Source organism: Trachypithecus francoisi, unplaced genomic scaffold (assembly GCF_009764315.1).
Source record: "Trachypithecus francoisi isolate TF-2019V2 unplaced genomic scaffold, Tfra_2.0 Lachesis_group11, whole genome shotgun sequence".
NCBI classification, from domain to species: Eukaryota; Metazoa; Chordata; class Mammalia; order Primates; family Cercopithecidae; genus Trachypithecus; species Trachypithecus francoisi.
The window spans coordinates 63,590,625-63,607,509 of NW_022681456.1; the positions used below are offsets into that span (position 1 = coordinate 63,590,625).

At 38.9% G+C, this 16,885-nt stretch overlaps 1 protein-coding gene across 1 annotated transcript in view; it reads right to left on the reverse strand.

Moving 5' to 3' along the window:
• KCNMB4 (potassium calcium-activated channel subfamily M regulatory beta subunit 4) overlaps window positions 1-16,885 on the reverse strand; it is a 72,418-nt gene that overhangs the window by 30,042 nt on the left and 25,491 nt on the right. The window contains exon 2 of the mRNA XM_033221273.1: window positions 1,478-1,605. Within this exon, the coding sequence (XP_033077164.1) occupies window positions 1,478-1,605 (128 nt within the window). The remainder of the gene's footprint in view (window positions 1-1,477; window positions 1,606-16,885) is intronic.

Genomic DNA, 16,885 nt, shown 5'->3' on the forward strand with positions numbered 1-16,885 from the left:
CTTACTGAAGAATGAGAGGCCAGGTGGTGGGGATACTGAGGCGCCCCAGCTGACAGCCAGCACTGACTGCTGGGCATGTGAGGGAGGAGGCCATCTTGGACCATGCAGGTATTTCAGTCATCATCCGACTGCAAATGAGCACAGTCAACCCATAGAATCATAAAAAAGAATGTGTCATTGCTGTAGTAAGCCACTACGTTTAGGGTGGTTTGTTATGCAGCAATAGGTATCTGACATAGGCCATGCCAAGATGTTTGAGCTTTACTCTGGAAACTATGCAGAGTAACCTGATTAGACTCATGTGTTAGAAAGATTACCTTGGCAGTACTATGGGGAGTGGCTTGGAGTGGGTCCACAGTGGAGGCGGAAGACTTGTTAGAAGACTATTGCGTTAATGGAGCTGAGAAATCTGGATGCAAACTAAGACAGTGATAGTGGGGAGGCAGAGAAGAGTCATGATAGAGGTAAAAATCAACATGATGTGTTGGACACAGTGGCTCACACCCGTAATCTCAGCATTTTGGGAGGCTGAGGCAGGCAGATCACTTGAGGTCAGGAGTTAGATACCAGCCTGGTCAACATGGTGAAACCCCGTCTCTACTAAAAATACACGAATTAGCTAGGTGTGGTGGTGTGTGCCTGTAGTCCAGCTACTCAGGAGTCTGAGGCACAAGAATCACTTGGACCTGGGAGGCGTAGGCTGTAGTGAGTCAAGATCTCGCCACTGTACTCCAGCCTGGGCGACAGAGTGAGACTCTGTCTAAAAACAAACAAACAAAAAAACATGATGGTGACATAGGTTACAAAGTACAAAGGAGGAAAAATGAACTAAGAATTACTCAAAGGTTTCTGGATTTGGTAAATGAGTGAATGGTCATGCCATTTTCTAAGACAGAGATTATGGGAGCAAGTGAAGGTTTGCAGTAACCCTGGAATATCCAAGTGGAGATGGACAGCAAGGAATTGTGAATACTCAATAAATATTTGATGAATAAATTACTGATTAATCTGAGTGGGTACCAAAGTGCCCTAGTCCAAGGAACCATCTTTACATGGTTTACATGGTATAAACTAAGTACTAAGTCAAGTAAGGTTTTGTGAACATGTGAACTCATGTTATTAACACTTCATCAGAATAGAAAGGAAAAGGAAAGGTAAGATTCGATGCAGTCTAAAAGTGCTGGCAAATCTGCACATTATTTAGGTCACGTGCATCAATCTGTAATTCTTAGGGAATGCAAAGTAATGCTCCTACCTGAAGTCACTATTATTTTGTAGTGTATCCAGAAGGTAAGGTGTACAACACAAATCTTTTTCTCTGTCCTGTAGATTCTTTATATGGGTTTTCCTAACTACATGCTAGGAAGAGTTGAGGCTATCTCTATGCTGTCAAGTGGGCATAATCGATGATATATGAGTGTAATAAGTTGCAGAGTCTACAAACAATTTTAATATGCACATGCAAATATTGACTTACCTTTGATGTTGATTAAAATAGCAAGTAAATGGCTGGGAACCAATCTCATCTTTCCAGTACTGTTGCCAATTCATGACACTTTCCAAATTCTTCTGATTTTCTCTCTTACAGGGAGGGATATAGGAGCACTAACAAAATAGAATACAGAAAGTAAACCTATTATTTTATGGAATATTGAGATATAGTAATTGTTTATAGAAAGATGGCATTATAAAGACAGTACATCTAATTTAGACCTGCCTAATTTTTAAATATGACCAAATTGAAATTACTGAACTATATTTCAAATTTCCAATTTGGCACAAGGACAGAAAGTATTCCAAACACAAAAACACAGCAAAAAATAAACTTCAGTCATTATGGTATAAGAGTATTTCATAAACAATTAGTTACCATGTAATAGCAAATTAAAAGCATAATATACTCTCTATTTTGGGGACCTGTCCGTCAACAGAGGGAGGCATAAAATAGTTTATTTTTATCCCCAATTCCTATCTATGAACCTTGGCATTTCTCTCTTCTACCTATAACCAATAAATTCAAGCACACAGCTCTTCTCAGGATACTGCTCCTAACTGCTGAAACCCAAGTTTTCTTTTCTTACACTCTCTTGGACAACAAAATCAGTGGAAAATTTCCTTTCAAATACATCAATGTATTTTGCTAACTGATGTCTTTTCCTAGCCATGCCTCTGACAAAGTAGTTCTCTTAAAGGGGCTCTATTATTCTAAGCAATATAGATTAAGCAGAATCAGACAACTGCTCTTAAGTCCAGATGTTAAAATCAACTCTCGGCATTCTAATCCATTTTCTGCAATTCAGCTTTTTACAATGATGATGAAGATGATGCCAGTTTCTATTTATTGAGTGTTTGCAATACAGCAGACACTCTAATAAATGCTTAACAGGACTTACGTACTTTTTACCACCCTATAACAATTTCCATTTTATAGATAGAGACCTTGAGATTTTCGTCAACTCTACAACCACAATCAGATTCTGGTGGTCTGATCACATTCTACTCTTAGGTGTTTTACCAAGGTATCTGATATTAAGGAGGAGGGAAACACCAAACCAAACACAACATAGAGCTTTATAGTATAATTTCAGTCACATTGTTTAATTTACAGCACACAATTATTCAACATCTCATTATTTTCTGGTAAAACTGAAATGTTTTAGCATGATGCACAAAGCTCTTCATGATCTGGTCCCTGCCTGTCCTCACCCTTGTTTAATTCTGGGATGTAGCCATATGGATGTACTTGCTCTCCAAATCTGCCACGTGCTGTCAACCTACTTGCTTGGCACAGGCTGTTCTCTCTCCTTTTAATGCCCTTTGTTCCTAATTCTCCTTTTTTTAAGATTCAAGTTTGGTGTTACCTACTTGAGGGAACCTTCTTTTTCTTCTACCACATTAAGTGCCCCTCATTTGTGCTGCCATGGGACTCACGCCACGTGGTATCACAGCTGGAAACACACAGTATCATACTTGTCTGATTTATGTCAGCCTTCCCAATTTGCTGGCGAGGTGAGAACAAGAACTGTTTTCTGTCTTTTCTATCTTTTCACACTCATGACTATGTCTGCTAACGGTGAAATGGCAAAAATGTTGGTTGAATTAGTTAATGATAACATGGGTACATTTTTATTGAAGATGATAACATTATTTTCACAGTGTTTAAACATTTTTAAAATATATAAACACATTATAAATTTTAGTAAATTTGGTTATTGTCTATTATATAGAATACATTCACAACATGTTATGCAAATGTTACTTTAACGATTGAATCACTGAATGTTTATCCTCTGCACATATAGTTCTACTTCTATTAATAACAGTAATACAAAGCTAAAAATGTCTGTGAAATTATGGATTCTGAGTTCTTCCAAAGCAGCAGCTGGATTTGGAAGCCATGGAGACCATTAGATAGGGCTCCAGTCCTACTGTCTATTAGGTGTTAGGCCTTGGGTAAATTACTTCCCTTTTCTGGACTTCATTTTTTCAAATATGCAAAATCTCCAAAATAATTTCTAGCTCTACATTTCTATGATTCTATTCTTGGAGGTACACCAAGAAAGAACCCAGCAGAAGGCAGGACTACAAACACTGTCACAGTATTTTTCCCAGAAGAGATCCTGCCCACTGGGGAGATGGCTGGGAACCCTGACTAAGCCAACATTCCAGCCAGCAACGAGGAGGAGTGTGGTAGGTCCTTCCTTAGGGGCCAGTACTTTGCATTAGAAAAACGTTCACAAGAGGACCATGATTTTCCTATTGCTTACTTTCTCTAAGGTGTTGGATATTTTGTTTCCTTCTATTAAAATACATTTTTTTTTCTACATTATAGTCAATTAGTATATAAAGTGTGAGTAGGTGCCAATTTATTGTGCTCTTCTAGGAAGGAGAAATTTCTAATTTGGAGGTAGAAGCTGTGAAGTGTGAAAGCCTAAAAATTCATCAGAGCCCTTTTTGCAATGGGTATACTTGACACAAGAGATATACTAAGTGCATTAGGAAAGAACAATTAACCACATCTAATCAAAACAGATTTTAAATATTTGTAAGTTAACTCAGTTTGCATCCTTTGCTATTTAGTTTTTTGGGGAGAAATGGGTTTAAAAGAAATGTTTCTCTCAAATGATAACCTAAGATTTGACCAGATAAATTACATTGACATGCTTCTGAAAAGGTCAAACAAAAGCTTTCACTGAGTGTGTAAAGTTTTGTATTAGGTATGTTGAAGTTTCATGTGAGATTTAAAAAAAAAAAATCTCGCTTTTTTGGAAAGTCTGAGGTTGTGTGGATGGATTTTGGATGGAAAGTACTTTTTTACATTGGAGAAAATAACCTGAGATCAAAATTTAAGTATTCTTTTTATACACTGCACTTTTTCCAAAAAGTTACATAGATTAAGTGATCTATACTTCTAACACTCTAGCAACTTTTTAAAACTAACATTGCCTGGAAAGAAATTTTTTTTAAGAGTTGGGGTCTTGCTCTGTGACCCAGGCTGGAGTGCAGTGGTGAGATCACAGCTAACTGCAGCCTTGAACTCTCGGGGCTCAAGCGATCCTTCTGCCTAGCCTCTTGAGTAGCTAGGACTACAGCTACTCCACCACACCCAGGTCATTTTTTATAGAGAAGGTCTCTGTCTCCTTTCGTTGTCCAAGCTGGTCTCAAACTCCTGGGCTCAATTGTCCCACCCCGGCCTCTAAGAGTATTAGGATTACAGGTGTGAGCCATCACACCTGGTCTGAAAAACTAAACTTTTTAAGGCAAACACCAAATTCTTAAAAATCATTATGGCTCCATTTCCTTCAATCTTTATTCTCAAGTTACTGTGAAGCCTAACTCAGATCCTCCCGAGATTCCTTGTCAATTCACTTAGTGGGTCATCGTAGATTGTCAGGATTTTTACATAGATTAGAAATTAAAGTCCAAAGCACGTTCTGGAAAAATAACTTGAGAACTCAATCATACAAATGCCTTTTAATTCTAGATTGTTCAAGCCTGGTGGTTTTCCAGGCTTCATAATAGTTTCACCATGAATGTCTCTCATCTGGCGAGGTACAAATAACAACCTACATGGTAACATCATCATCACAGCTAACATTTATTGACTATATGTCAAGTGTTGCATTAATTCAAATGAGCAAATATTATAATTACTTCCATTTTTGGATGAGGAAACTGAGGGACAGAAGGACTTAAGAAAACTTTCTTGGCCAGGTACCATGGCTCACACCTGTAATCCCAGGTGTGGGATTCCCAACTTTGGGAGGCTGAGGCAGGCAGATCACTTGAGGTCAGGAGTTTGAGACCAGCCTGGAGAGCAGGGTGAAACCCCATCTCTACTGAAAATACAAAAATTAGCAGGGCGTGGTGGCACACACCTATAATCCCAGCTACTCAGGAGGCTGAGGCACGAGAATCGCTTAAACCCGGGAGGCAGAGGCTGCAGTGAGCTGAGATTACACCACTTGCACTCCAACTTAGGTGACAGAGCGAGACTGTCTAAAAGAAGAAGAAAACTTTCTCAAGGTCCCAATGGCAAATGGAAAAGCTGGGATTCAGACTGCAGAGTGGTCCTAACTGCTGCTTTCCACGTCTCTGTCTTTAGGGATTCCATGTCTTCTCTCTTTGGAGCTCCTGATTTAGGACAAGGAGATCCCTTGCCCTCTGCATCCCTCTCTTGGGATGTAGTATTTTTATTGGAATGGAAATGATGTAGTCCTCCCGAGAGCTGATGAGTCGAGGCAAGTCTGTTGCAGTCCTTTGTTTTCCTGGTACATCCTCAGAGAAATGCACTGTTAAGTCTTCGCTTGTTCCCTCCTGTTTCAGTTTGGCTTCAGGGATGGTTTCTGGTGCCATGGATGTAATTTCACTTAGGTGAATTTACAGACATAATACCTTTGGTCATGGAGGACAATAGCATTTCCTTAGAGAAATTTCTTCATATAGTTCTGACCTATTTTGTTTTTCATTTGCAAAGGCAGCATTTCCAGGCTTCTAATATCATCATTGCACAAATAACCTTCACTAGAGCCCATGTTGTTTGCTGCCTGAACTTGGATGAAATAACTTCTTTAAATAAAACTTTAGAAAAAGATTTTTTTGACTTTTGCATTCATGAACAAAGTTCATGGAACTGAGTGGGCTATCTTGACAAGAATAACATACAGTCTTCCAATGAGTTTATTAAGAAACGACACTATTATCATATGACATGGATTATTATTACTTAGTTTTCTATTATCTTATGTTAGGGTTTATCAAGATTTATAATAGCATTTTTATTCTGCCGACCACAATGGGATTTATATTTTAATAGAATCGTTCTTGAGTAGATTCTTTGTGATAAGTGTCTTGAGAGGACTGCATTTCAGTCATTTGGGCAGAGTAGGCAGAATTAACTTTCTTCTGTTACTGAATCATTTAACGATTATTGCATAAATCCTGTGGTCTACTTAGTTAAACATCAGGGACTGGGTTCTATGTTAGGAATTATCTAAGAAACAGAAATGAGGAAATTTGTTTCTCCAGTTTTTCTCTTGACTTCATTTGGTTAGGGAGGGTAGTAGTGAAAGACATAATACTAGAATGCATGTAGCTGATTAAATAACTTCCAAATAAATTTGGTTAGAAAATGAATTCTTAAAACATTATCTACTGGAAAACAGGTTTAATTATATTTTATACCATAATCCCTCATTTTCTGAACTCCTGTAAGAAAGATTCGTCAAAAAAAAAAAAAAAGAAATATCTGTCAGCTATCATTGTAGTTTTAGTGATACTTTTGACAATATGAGCATATAATCAGAAAAACACAGTGAAATAAAAAGTATAACTGAGCCATTTATAAACTCCATAGCAGTCAGGTGCAGTGGCTCAAGCCTGTAATCCCAACATGCTGGGAGGATGAGGCAGGAGGATCACTTGAGCTCAGGAGTTCAAGACCACACTGGGCAATGAAGTGAGATCCCATCTCTACAAAATATTAAATAATTAGCCAGGCATGGTAGTGCACACCTGTAGTTACAGCTACTCAGAAAGCTGAAGTGAGAGGACTGCTTGAGACCAGGAAGTCAAGGCTGCAGTGAGCCGTGATCGCTGTACTCAAGCCTGGGAAAGACAGTGAGATCTTATCTCAAAAACAAACAAACAAACAAACTCCATGTTTCAAATGTTGTGAGTGCATATGTGCATGGGCACACACACACACACAGAGTTCTTATCAATGTAGGTTAACTGAACAAACATATATGAAATTATACGTCAGCTAAAAGACTAAATTCTAGGGCAGGCAGTCCAGAATGTATATCCATATCTGAAAGCTAAATGAAAGTAATCTTATGGAAGAATTCAGAGTTAAATAAATGGCTTAGAAAATGTGAAAAGCAAGGTTAACTAAGAACAGGAGAAGCTAAAATGAGCTCTTAGGCAAGAGTGGGCTGGGCAGAAAGAGTGGTGCCCAGCCTAGAGCAGAGATGGTCAAAGTCTGTTCCACAGATCAGTTGAACTGTTTGTCAAAAAGATCCATCTTCCTGAAAGTGTGATTCATTAAGAATAGGAATCTGCATTTTTAACAGCTCTCCTGCCCTTGGAATGACAGATTTTTAGAACTGATAATTTATGCAATAGATAAACTATTCTTGATTGCTGAGTATTGCATAGGAAACAAAGATTAGATATTACTCACTCCCTTCTCCCTCTCTCTCCGTCTCCACCTCCCCCGAAGCAAGCAGTGTAGTAATAGTAGCATATTTACAAAGTGCTTTGTGACTACAAAAGAAGACAAGAATATCTTGGCCTCCAGAGTATAAGAGAAGGCTTCACAGAAGAGATGACTTTTAATTTGTGTCTTTAAGGCTGAACAGGAATTTGTTTGTTAGAGAATGGGTTGGGAAGGTGACATCCCCAGAAGAAATGGAATGTACAGACGCCGTGTACAGAAGTTCCAGAAAGACTGAGTCATCTAATGTGCTTGGAGGACAAGGGGCATAGGAGATGGTGTTGGAAAATGCCCAAATTATCTGACCTACTATTCACTGAAGAATTACTCCTCTCTCCCTAAATGTTTATTTGAAAGTTTGTTCACTACCTTCCAGAGAATACACCTACCCTCCAATGCATAGTTTTTTTAGTCAGAATTTATTATATATGTTGATATGACATCTGGATTTTTGGAACTGAATAATATTCACTTAACTTCTGCATGCAGGCAGACTGCTAAGGTTGGTTATATTATTAAGACTGAAAAGTTCGGCATGGCATTCCATCTTCAAAACAGTTCATTTAGTTTGAGAGTTAGAAAATAAAAACATGGCTGGGTGTGGTGGCTCACACCTGTAATCCCAGCACTTTGGGAGGCCGAGGCACGTGGATCACAAGGTCAGGAGTTCAAGACCAGGCTGGCCAAGACGGTGAAACTCCTTCTCTACTAAAACTACAAAAATTAGCCAGGCATGGTGTCAGGAGCCTGTAATCCCAGCTACTCAGGAGGCTAAGGCAGGAGAATAGCTTGAACCCGGGAGGCAGAGGTTGTAGTGAGCCGAGATCGCACCACTGCACTCCAGTCTAGGTGACAGAGTGGGACTCTGTCTCAAAAAATAAAATAAAATAAAATAAAATTAAATTAAATTAAATTAAATTTAAAAAGACCACACGATCTTTGCCAAAAATAGAAGTTGAATCTAAATAGAAGCAATCACACCAAAACAAGAAATTTTAATCTGGAAGAAGTTCAATAGTTACTAATAATTATAACAAGCATGACAGGGCCTATAAACATTTGTTTAATGACTCCTTATCAGAATTTAAAACCCTTGAGGAGATGGTCAATACTTTTTAAATTTTATTATTATTTTCTATTATACTTTAAGTCATGGGATACATGTGCAGAACACTCAGGTTTGTTACGTAGGCATACATATGCCATGATGCTTTGCTGCACCCATCAACCCCTCATCTACATTAGGTATTTCTCCTAATGCTATTTCTCCCCTGGTTTTCCACTCCCAACAGGCCCCAGTGTGTGATGTTTCCCTCCCTATGTCCCTGTGTTCTCATTGTTTAACTTCCACTTGTGAGTGAGAACATGTAGTGTTTGGTTTTCTGCTCCTGTGTTAGTTTGCTGAGAATGATGGTTTCCAGCTTCATACATGTCCTTGCAAAGGACATCAACTCATCTTTTTTTACGACTGCATTAGTATTCCATAGTGTACATGTGCCGCATTTTCTTTATCCAGTCTATCATTGACGGGCATTTGGATTGGTTCAGTTTTTGCTATTGTGAACAGTGCTGCAATAAACATAAATGTGCATGTGTCTTTATAGAATGATTTATAATCCTTTGGCTATACACCCAGTAATGGGATTGCTGGGTCAAATGGTATTTCTGGTTCTAGATCCTTGAGGAATCACCACACTGTCTTCTGCAACGGTTGAACTAATGTACACTCTCACCAACAGTGTAAAAGCATTCCTATTTCTCCACATCCTCTCCAGCATCTGTTGTTTCCTGTTTAATGATCACCATTCTAACTGGTGTGAGATGGTATCTCATTGTGGTTTTGATTTGCATTTCTCTAATGGAGATGATCAATACTCTTATGATATTGAAATGAAATAAAACTGTCTTCAATGTTCATGCACACATTCAGATGGCTTCACTGATGGCATTACTTGTAGCTATATTGTGTACTGTAAGGTACACAAATTCAGTGTGTATATGTATGGATATATATTTAATGAAATATTACAACCATCATTTCTGCATGAAGGGGATCAATAAGCCCTGTCTATTGTAAGTCCTCTAGAATCAGTATGGTGATGATAAAAAGAAATTGGTGCTTCCTATTCGTAGCAGAGTATGTTTTCTAAAGAGAGCTATATTAATATACAACCCATTTCACACACTCTTTTTTTTTTGAGACGGAGTTTCGCTCTGTCGCCCAGGCTGGAGTGCAGTGGCCGGATCTCAGCTCACTGCAAGCTCCACCTCCCGGGTTTATGCCATTCTCCTGCCTCAGCCTCCCGAGTAGCTGGGACTACAGGCGCCTGCCACCTCGCCCGGCTAGTTTTTTGTATTTTTTAGTAGAGACGGGGTTTCACCGTGTTAGCCAGGATGGTCTCGATCTCCTGACCTCGTGATCCGCCCATCTCGGCCTCCCAAAGTGCTGGGATTACAGGCTTGAGCCACTGCGCCCGGCCTCACACACTCTTATAATGTGATGCTGGCATTCCTCGATTGAGAGGTGGGGGTCTTGCTTCTCTTCCTTAGCACATACATGAGCCTGTGATTACAGCAATGATTCAGTGTGACTTCAAGATTAGATCAGAAAAGGTGATAAAGCACCTGCTTGCATCTCTCTCGAGAATGCTTGTCCTTGGCCTCCAGACAGTATTCTACAAGGAAGCCCAAACTGGCCCATAAAGAGAGATCACATGAAAGGCCTATGTGGAGAGGAACTGAGGTCCTCAGCCAACATCCAGGATCAGTTGCCTGATATGTAAGTAAATGGGCCTGCAGATAAGCCTCCATCCTCCAGCCTTTGAATTTTCCAAATGGGACCTTTGATTAACCCAAATGGATTAGAGAGAGACTATATTCTTCTGTGTCCTTGCTAAATTTCTGACCCACAGAATTTGTGAACATAGGCCGGGTGTGGTGGCTCATACCTGTAATCCCAGAGCCTTGGGAGGCCAAGGCAGGGGGATTTCTTGAACCCAGCACTTTGAGACTAGCCAGGGCAACATAGCAAGATCCTCTGTCTACAGAATATAAATTTTTTAATTAGCTGGGTGTACTGGTATATGCCTTTAGTCCTAGCTAGTCAGGAGATTGAGAGGTGAGGACAGCTTGAGCTCTGGAGTTTGTGAGGTTACAGTGAGCTATGATTGTGCCACTGCACTCCAGCCTGGGTGACAAAGCAAGACCCTTTCTCTAAAAAAAAAAAAATAATAATAAATAAAAAATAAAAGTATTTGTGAACATAATAAAAATGACTTGAGCCACAGGGATCTTTGACAGTGGCTGAGATCATAGGACATCTAGGATTAAAATAAATGGATAATCTTCTAAGGTTCTTCTTGATTTACATACCTGAAAGTATAAAAACACTTGAAGTTTGATGAAATGAAGTCTATGAGGCAAAGTGATGTAAGGCAGGACTCCTCAGCCAATCCCAGGCCCAAAGCTCCTTAGAGGAAGGGTGAGGGGGCTGGTTTATAATTAAAGCCCTTGTGGTAGCACCTCAATTTGTACCTACTGAAAATCTCCTAGCCTTTCCCAGCAGAACATGCCAACATGTAGCAGAGTAGTAGAGAGCAGAAAGGGCAGACATTCAGAATATTATTGATCACTGGCTCTATGCTAATGCTAATCCCTGGGGACTCTAAGTACACCTGTGCTCAGAATGAGAGCTCATGGGGGTCAGAGGAAAATGAAGTTCTGGCCCAAGTTAGTGTCACAATAGGCCCAGGGAGTCCATGAAGTCTCTTATGATTGTTCCTACAGATCCTGAAAGTATAGCGTCTTCATATTTTGGAGGAAACATATACTGACACTTGGGATTGCTTTTCTGATCTGTATACTGAGTAACCCAGAATCTGCCAGCTTTCAGTGGCAACCAGAGCAGGAAAACCTGCTGAAGGCTACAGAGCAGGAAGCTGTCTCATTTCTATGGCTCAGTGCCTTCAATAATAAACAAGAGTCTGTGATAGATCAGGGGATATATGGAGCCCAGAGAGAGCCCTGATGATATAAAGCAAACCCATGCTTTCTTTGGCAAATGACTATTCTCTTTTTGAGAAACAAGTGGTTTGTTACTGGGTCCCAGTAGGGTCTGAATGCCTCACCATGCAACATCAATTATCATTGGACCCACTGTACGCTGGGCTATTGTGACTCACTAAAACATAAAGTTGGGGTTTACAGGGCTGAAGCAGGACTTGCTGGCAAATAAATTTCAGAAGCAAATGGCTCACATTCCCAAGGCACCTTCTCTTTTTATACTAGCACCTGCCCCAACTTGGGCTAATATGCAGTTGTTAATCTGGGTTGGTTTTCCTCATACTGGGATATACAGACTCCAAGGAATACTCTGCAGTGTGCCAGGAGGTACTTAAAACCTATGACCAGTTTTGATGGATGAGAGAATTTGAGCTCATTGAGCATAACTTTGGGCAGAACATCTGATTGTTTATTTCTCTTGAAAGAAATGATGGAGGTACAGCCCTACAGTATTTTATGGACACTGGTTAACAAATAGTAAACTTGTTTCAAGTAACATGATTAGAGTATGTTAAATCCTCAGAAACAGAACTCTGATCTATACGTAGGCCTACAAATTCTACTTCCCATTTACCCATTCTCAGAAAGCTATCTGAGGATGTACTCCACCAAAACAAAGGAATAAATTAAGAATAAGAAGAAGGCATGGGATCAAGGAAACAAGGTACTCAACACAAGAAAGATGCAGCAGGCCTAAGGTGCATCCAGTTTAGTATGAGAAGTAGGCAGATGGGGCCCAGCAAGGGTGTCCCATGAAATTTTTATTTGATCTTATTTTCTTACACAGGGTCTCACTCTGCCACCCAGGCTGAAGTGCAGTGGTGTGAACTTGGCTCACTGAAGCCTCAACCTCCCAGGCTCAAGTGATCCTTCTGCCTTAGCCCCCCGAGTAGCCGGGACTAGAGGCACATGCTACCACGCCCAGCTAATTTTTCTATTTTTTGTAGAGACAGAGTCTCAATATGTTGCCCAGGCTGGTCACAAACTCTTGGGCTCAAGGGATCTGCCTGCCTCAGCCTCCCAAAGTGCTGGGATTATAGGTGTGAGCCACCACGCCTGGCCAAGAAATGTTTTAAAAGAGTGAGAGAAATGTGGAACTAAATGACTACCTATTGAGAATGGCCATATGACAAACAGTATACAAATGGGTTTTACAATTCTGTAGGAGAATTTTGGAAAAAGAAGAGAAAGGTACACAGGAAAGTAAAAAAATTAAAAAGGGAGATGATTCTTAGCTCAAGGAAAATAAAAAGTTATAGAAGTGAACAGTACTTGGCCGGGCGCGGTGGCTCAAGCCTGTCATCCCAGCACTTTGGGAGGCCGAGACGGGCGGATCACGAGGTCAGGAGATCGAGACCATCCTGGCTAACACGGTGAAACCCCGTCTCTACTAAAAAAATACAAAAAACTAGCCGGGCGCGGTGGCGGGCGCCTGTAGTCCCAGCTACTCCGGAGGCTGAGGCAGGAGAATGGCGTGAACCCGGGAGGCGGAGCTTGCAGTGAGCTGAGATATGGCCACTGCACTCCAGCCTGGGCGACAGAGCGAGACTCCGTCTCAAAAAAAAAAAAAAAAAAAAAAAAAGAAGTGAACAGTACTTTACATAGCTAAAGTAAGTTGAGCACTCAATATTAATTTACCCAAAAATTATGATAGAATCACATTTATTTAAAGAATAAAGAGAGGAAAATGGGGTGGGATGGTGTGGTGTAAGAAAGCTAAGTCCATATAATCCATCATAGGCGGTCAACAGTATCTCAACTGCATACAATCAGAAAACCTATTGTTTAGAAACACAGAGGTAAAAACCAGAAAAAAAAAAAAAGCCATAAAAATAGTTAAAAACATTTATCTCTGAGTGGCACAAGGGTTTGGAGCAGTAGAGTACTACCCTTTACCCTCAAATAAAAGTAGGGTGCAATTTGATTTTCAAAACTATGTTCATAATAACAAGGGCAAACATTCACTTAACGCTTACCATATGCAAGGAACTATCCTAGGTGCTTTCCATATATTAACTCATTATTCCTCATAACCCAAGGAGACAGGAACTATTATATTATAATCCTCATTTTACAGGTGAGGGAGCTGAGGCACATCTGAAGTCACACTGCTATGTTAATTAAAAATTAATAATCAAGACATACAAATGGCAAACGGGCATATGAAAAGGTACTCAATATCATTGATCATCAGAGAAATGCAAATCAAAACTACAATGAGATATCATCTCACCCCGGTTAAAATGGCTTTTATCCAAAAGACAGACAATAAATGCTGGCAAGGATGTGGAGAAAAGGGAACCCTTGTACACTCTTGGTGGGAGTGTAAATTAGTACAACCACTAGGGAGAACAGTTTGGAGAACAGTTTTGAGTAACTAAACTGTTCTCCAATTTAATTACTCAAAAAACTAAAACTTTAGCTACCATCTGATTCAGCAATACCACTGCTGGGTATATACCCAAAAGAAAAGAAATCAGTATACTGAAGAAATGTCTGCACTCCTGTGTTTGTTGTAGCACTGTTCATAATAGGTAAGATTTGGAAGCAACCTAAGTGTCTATCAACAGATGAATGGATAAAGAAAATAAGTTATATATATACAACAGAGTACTATTGAGCTATGAAAAAGAATGAGATCCCATCATTTGCAACATCATGGATGGAACTGGAGATCATTAAGTTAAGTGAAATAAGCAAGGCATAGAAAGACAATAGTCACATATTCTCACTTATTTGAGAGATCTAAAAATCAAAACAATTGAACTCATGGACAGAGAGAGTAGAAGGATGGTTACCAGAAGCTAGGAAGGGTAGTGGAGGGCTGTGGGGGAGATGGGGATGGTTAATGAGTACAAAAAATACAAATAAAAAGAATGAACAAGACCTACTATTTGATAGCACAGTAGGGTGATTACAGTCAATAATAACTTAATTGTACATTTTAAAATAACTTAAAGAGTATAACTGGATTGTTTGTAACTCAAAGGAGAAATGCTTGAGGGGATAGATCCCCCATTCTCCATGATGTGCTTATGTCACATTGCATGCCTGCATCAAAACTCATCTCATGTACCTCATAAATATATATACCTACTATATATCCACAAAAACTAAAACAATAAAAAAAAAAAAAAAAACTCCAGGCACAGAGACTCACTTGAGGTCAGGAGTTCGAGACCAGCCTGACTAACATGGTGAAACCCTGTCTGTACTAAAAATACAAAATTAGCTGGGCATGGTGGTGTACGCCTGTAATCCCAGCTACTTGGGAGGCTGAGGCAGGAGAATTGCTTGAACCTGGGAGAAGGAGGTTGCAGTGAGCCAAGACTGCACCACCGCACTCTAGCCTGAGCAACAAGAGCAAAACTCCGCCTCACCAAAAAAAAAAAAAAAAAAAAAAAAGATGAACCAGTGAGTCACAGATGAAGAAATAAAATGACCCACAAACATGTGATGAAATGTTCAAGCAAACTAGATACCAAAGGTGCTGGCAAAATTAAACTGCTAAAAATGAAAATCACAGTCAATATCCTGTACAGACAAGTATCTGCAAAAATAGGTTCTTTCACACACAGCTGTTGGAATTATACATTTTTATTACTTATTCAGTATAATTTGGAAATACATGATAAAAAGCTTAAGAAAGCAATAAACTTTGCTCCCCTCCAAAAAAAAAAAAAAGAAAGAATAAAAATAAAGCATGATAGACACACAACGTAAAAATGCAAACAGTGGGAAAGGTTACAAAATGAAATGTCTCCCTCTGACTGAATCTTACCCCAGGCAGTTACGCTTAACAGTCATTGTGCATTCTTCCAGATGTTCTCTATACTCTATCTTAATAAGAATGTGAGCACACTCTTCTGTTTATTGCTTTGTTCTTTCACTAGCCAAAATATCTTAGTGCTCTCATGTGTGCAGACAGAGGTCTCATTCTTTTGAATGCTCACTGCATAGTTGTATCAAAATTTATCAATTGGTCTTCTAATGAAAAACATTATAGAAGTTTCTAGCCTTTTGCAATTACAAACAAAACAGCAACAAACTTCCTTGTACCAGCATCTATGCACACATGTGTGAGAACAGGAATAAAAGCTGGCATATATTTTCAAAAATTGTAATTATGGTATTCCAAAGAAACTGCACGAGTTGCTCTTCCACCAGATGTTCATGAGAGCACCTTTCCCCATCTCCTTAAAAAAACAAAATAAAACAAAACAAAAACACAAAAACAAAACAGAAACAAACAGACAAAAAGGCAACAATTCAAGTTTTCTGATGGTGAAATATTACATTTTTAAGTGAATGTTTCTTTTCTGCAAACTGACCATCCATGATCTTTGCCTATCTTGGTCATTTTCTCATTGTTGTTTAAGAGTCTTTATATAGTAAAAACAAACAAACAAAAAAACTGTCTCACAATCCCAATATCCCTCCTTGTCTTTCCTGTCTTTATTTGTGATACATTTACTACATAAAAAATTTAATTTTTATGAAATCAATCTGTGAAAATGTATATAATTAGACCCACTTTGAAGACAGACCCATTATCTATAAAAACATATATTGTAATCTCTGAAACAAGATCTCCACTATCACATTGCCTCAGACTTACAAAATGAGGTATGTGACTGTCTGAAAAAGGTTTTTAGAAAAGAGAGATAAGCAAAAATAAAATTTAGAAACCTCTGATACCTCCATCACTGAGATTAATAATTTCATTTTGGATTTTAAGTAAATATTCTTAACAGAAGCTGTCCTATAATTTTCATCTGTATATATATGTTACTATAGGTTTTTGTTTCAATGTACTCATAAAATTATGAAAAGCATTTGGAAGTTCTCCTTATTTCTGTTTCTCTGGCATAGTTTAAAGTAGGATTGAAGTTATCTGTTTTCAGAGTTGACCTGGAAACATTTACGGTTGTAGTTCGTTGACAGTTTTCTCCATTTCCTCTAAGGTAATTGGTCTATTTTTTAGAGATCTCTATAGAATGTTTTATTCGGGAAGTTTATATTATTCTAGAGAATCATTATCTCATCCTATGAGTTCAAATTTATCGGCATAGAATTGATCAAAGTATTCACTTGAAGTTCATTTAA